The 4,013-nt window shown below is 23.8% G+C and overlaps 1 protein-coding gene across 2 annotated transcripts in view; it reads left to right on the forward strand.

The window, feature by feature from the left end:
• LOAG_18473 overlaps positions 1-2,904 on the forward strand; it is a 4,863-nt gene extending 1,959 nt beyond the window's left edge. The window contains exons 3-5 of one of the 2 annotated variants that reach the window (XM_020451135.1): positions 1,470-1,674; positions 2,424-2,504; positions 2,713-2,904. In XM_020451135.1, coding sequence (XP_020305106.1) covers positions 1,470-1,674; positions 2,424-2,462 — 244 coding nt within the window. In that variant the 3' untranslated portion in view covers positions 2,463-2,504; positions 2,713-2,904. The remainder of the gene's footprint in view (positions 1-1,469; positions 1,675-2,423; positions 2,505-2,712) is intronic. The other variant, XM_020451134.1, reaches the window with a different exon arrangement.
• The last annotated feature ends 1,109 nt before the right edge of the window (positions 2,905-4,013 follow it).

A 4,013-nucleotide genomic window follows, 5' to 3' on the forward strand; every position in this document is an offset into this window, starting at 1 on the left:
TTATTATTATTATTATTATTATTATTATTATTATTATTATTATTATTATTATTATTATTATTATTATTATTATTATTATTATTATTATTATTATTATTATTATTATTATTATTATTATTATTATTATTATTATTATTATTATTATTATTATTATTATTATTATTATTATTATTACCATTATTATTAGTATTATTATTATTATCATCATCATCATTATTATCATTATCATTGTTGTTCTAGCTATGATTAATTATTGTTATCATTACTGTTTACTGCCTAGGTATAGAAATCGGGAAGTTACGACACGGTTAAATGTGAAGTAGCTCATTTCAAATTTATAAAGTCGACTAATTGATCTGTTGAAATGAACGATGATTCATCCGACATTAAGATCATCTTAAACTTTAAATGCTTATTAATCATCAAATTCCTGATAAATTCCGATAATTTCTTTCATATTTAACATTATTCTTCATTGATATGATATCATCCATTACATCACTCATCAATTTAATGATGTAATCTTGTCACTTATTGATTAATCAACTCTTATCAATACTAGGAGTTAATCATTCCATAAGGAATGAAAGAAAAACAAAAAAGATTAATGAACATATACTTGAGCGAATTAATTTTATTTCATTTAACTAATCTTTTTTAATTACGGTAGCATTTCGATAATTTTTTTCCCAACATTTTAAAAGCAATTGTTCATGATGAATCATAAAAATTTTCGATGAAATTTAGTCTTGAAAATCTCGCCTTACTTTTCATAGTATAAGAAGAGCTTCATGTTGAATGATACTATAATTGCCAATGACTTAAACAGGTATCATTCCGGCGTAGATATCATTTCGGATGTGACGAACTAATGACTGATGATGATTTGATACCAGTTTAAATTTAATTTTCAAAAAATTTCATTTTTTACACTGTCATTTTGGCTTAATTTCTAACAAATTTGTGATATATTGGAAAATATTGACTGAATAATATAAATAATTATTGAATTTCTATTAATAATTATAGTATTTCGATTTTATTTGAGAATTTTTTTTAAATTTCATTTTGCATTTTTATCGGAAGGCAAATATGCAATTTTTTCATTTTTAATTATTTCTCTTAATTTTCTCAAAGAAATAAACGAAAATGCCAATTATAATGCTAAAAATGGAAATGATTTCCTTTTATTTAACTAATATTAAATCATCATTAATTATCAGTTCTTTACACCGAGATTGATATCTTATCTGATCCGGAAAAGAGAATTAAAGACATTTTCCAATTATCTAACATTATTGCTATAATTATGACATTTAAAATAACGATAAAAAGGGGAAAATTTCTGTTCAATTTAAATAAGATTTTGATGAATAATTAAAGTAAATACATTGATTAAATTAGATTTTTTAATTCTAATTAAATACTAATAATAAATACTGATTCCTGTAATGCATTTTCAATTTCAGATTAGCAAATGGTATTGAGCCGAATGCTATAAAAAAGATTCAAAAACCAATTTCAAATTTTGCATGCATGGAAAATATTAATGCATTCGTTGCTTGGGCTAAAACACAAGGTGTACCAACCGAGGAAACTTTCCAATCGGTTGACCTTTTCGAGGGTCGTGATCTATTTTCTGTTTGCGTAACATTATTATCACTTGGCCGAAAAGTTCGTCCTTTCTTCCATTATATATATTTTTTTTTACGAATAACTTTTAGAAGAACTTCATTTAACAAATTTAAATTTGCGAATTTTCAAGATATTTTAAATTTAATAATATCAGTTATCATAATCTTATCATATTATACTACCATGCTAGGAGATAACTTTTCTCAAAAAAAAGTGGTTCCTTTTTAAAAATTCCATTTTTAATAAATTTTCATTCATTTCATTAATTTGAATAATTTATTTATATTTTAATTTTTTTTACCATTCACTTTAGCATAATAATTAGCAATTCTATCATTAGCAATTCATTTCTTCGGACATTTTAACACAATTTGAAGCAATTTTTATTAGCATTTTTAATAAATTCATGCATTTTGTGCACTTTTTGCATGCTTTATGCATTTTTTTGCAAACTTATGCATTTACCTAAAAGTAAACACTATGTGAGTGTCCATACATGTTCAACAATTTACTTTCCAATTTTTTACTTCAACTTACTATTGCACCTACAATAATATATTTTATAGTTTACACAATAATGGCGAAATAGTTGTAACAGAAATAAAATTTGATTAATTAATTTTTCGCCAATTTTAAATCGATAAATACTATTAAAAAACTCATTTTTTTTTGCATCAAACCATTCCTCGTTAATGTATTATTACAACTAAAAAAAGAAGGAAGTAAATTAAATTCAATTCAATTAACTAACTAATTTATTGTCACTGTACTTTTTACTAATTTTTCAGTTACAACAAGCCGGCAAATCGAATCCATACTCTGGCTGAATTCTATCATTTCATCAAGCACAATTTAATCCATATTCTTTGGTTAAATCCTGGAACTAATTTAACAAAAAAAAAAAAAACGAAAGAACAAAGATCACACAATTTACTTTATTTCATAAATATTAACAAAATCTATAATTTGCATTAATTCATTAATTAATTTATTCATTAATTAATGGATTAATGCAAAAAAAGGAAAGAAAATTTTCTTCATTTATCACTTTTATTGTATATCTTTTTTTTTTTGCAGATGGAAAAAGCTGGTAAACCATATCCTAATGTCACTAAACAAGATTTCAATTACAAAATCCCGCAATTGTGAAATATTTCGTGATCTATTTTTTTTTTTTGCATACCTTTTAATTTTCCGCTTTTATTGAAAAAAGTACGTCATCATCAATCATCATCATCATCATCATCATCATCATCATTATCATTATCATCATCAATCATCGTTATCATTATCGTAAAATAGATATTTTATGTTTTGAAGTTTTACTTTTAAATCATTACAAAAAATTTTTATTAGTAAAATAAAAATTTTTATTAGTAAAATAAAAATTTTGCGGTTTTTATTTCTGCTTTTACAAATTTCTCGAAATTATCATTTGCAACAATTACATTTGATTTTTTTTCCACTGAAATGAAAATGTTCAAATAAATAATTTTGATATGATATGATATGATGTGATATGGAATGATGTAATAAGTATGCAGAATAATTGTACAAGTAAATTGTATTATTTCAATGCTAATGAATTTTTTAATTGATTGAAATATCATTATCATTATCAACATGTTATCACCGGACTATGCATAATTAATTTTAATCAAAAATCATTTTAATAAATAAATTATTTGAAGTTAATGGCAAGAGACCAAATATCTGAATGCATATATGCACATATTCAGTGCTGGAAATTAGGATATGATATGGGAAATTTCTTCAATTTTATTATTAAATGATTTTGTTAATTTGGTAAAGAGGATTATTTATTCTATCCAGTTATGCTTATCCATGCATGATAATAACAGGTGATCCTTACTCTCTCTTTAGTACTGATAAACTGATAAAGATAGAATTGGAAAGATTTGATTTTTATGCGAAGAATTGTATTTAATATCTTTCAAAAATAAGCAAACAGAAAAAAGGTATCTATTTTATGACGAATTAGAGAAAACAGATGAAAATAAATGGTATGTTACCGGAATACTTCTGTTTCATGCATCCGGTTCATAAGTTATTAGAATTTTTCCGGTTTAGATATACATATTGTTTCAGTAAATTTGATAAGTACCAAAAAATGCTTCCTCAAACTTTCATAAAATTAACAAAACTTTATTCAGCATGAGATTGTTGCAGCAAATATTTAAAAAAAAAGTTTGGAATTATGATTTGTTGAAATGCTTAAGCAATTAGTGCAAGTTATATAAAACCGTTTAAATGATACCGCGGAGAGAAATATAAAACCGCTTAAATGATACCGCGGAGAGAAATATAAAACCGCTTAAATGATACCGCGGAGAGAATTATAAAACCGCTTAAATGAT

The sequence above is a fragment of the Loa loa genome (assembly GCF_000183805.2).
Source record: "Loa loa unplaced genomic scaffold supercont3.327, whole genome shotgun sequence".
Taxonomy (NCBI): domain Eukaryota; kingdom Metazoa; phylum Nematoda; class Chromadorea; order Rhabditida; family Onchocercidae; genus Loa; species Loa loa.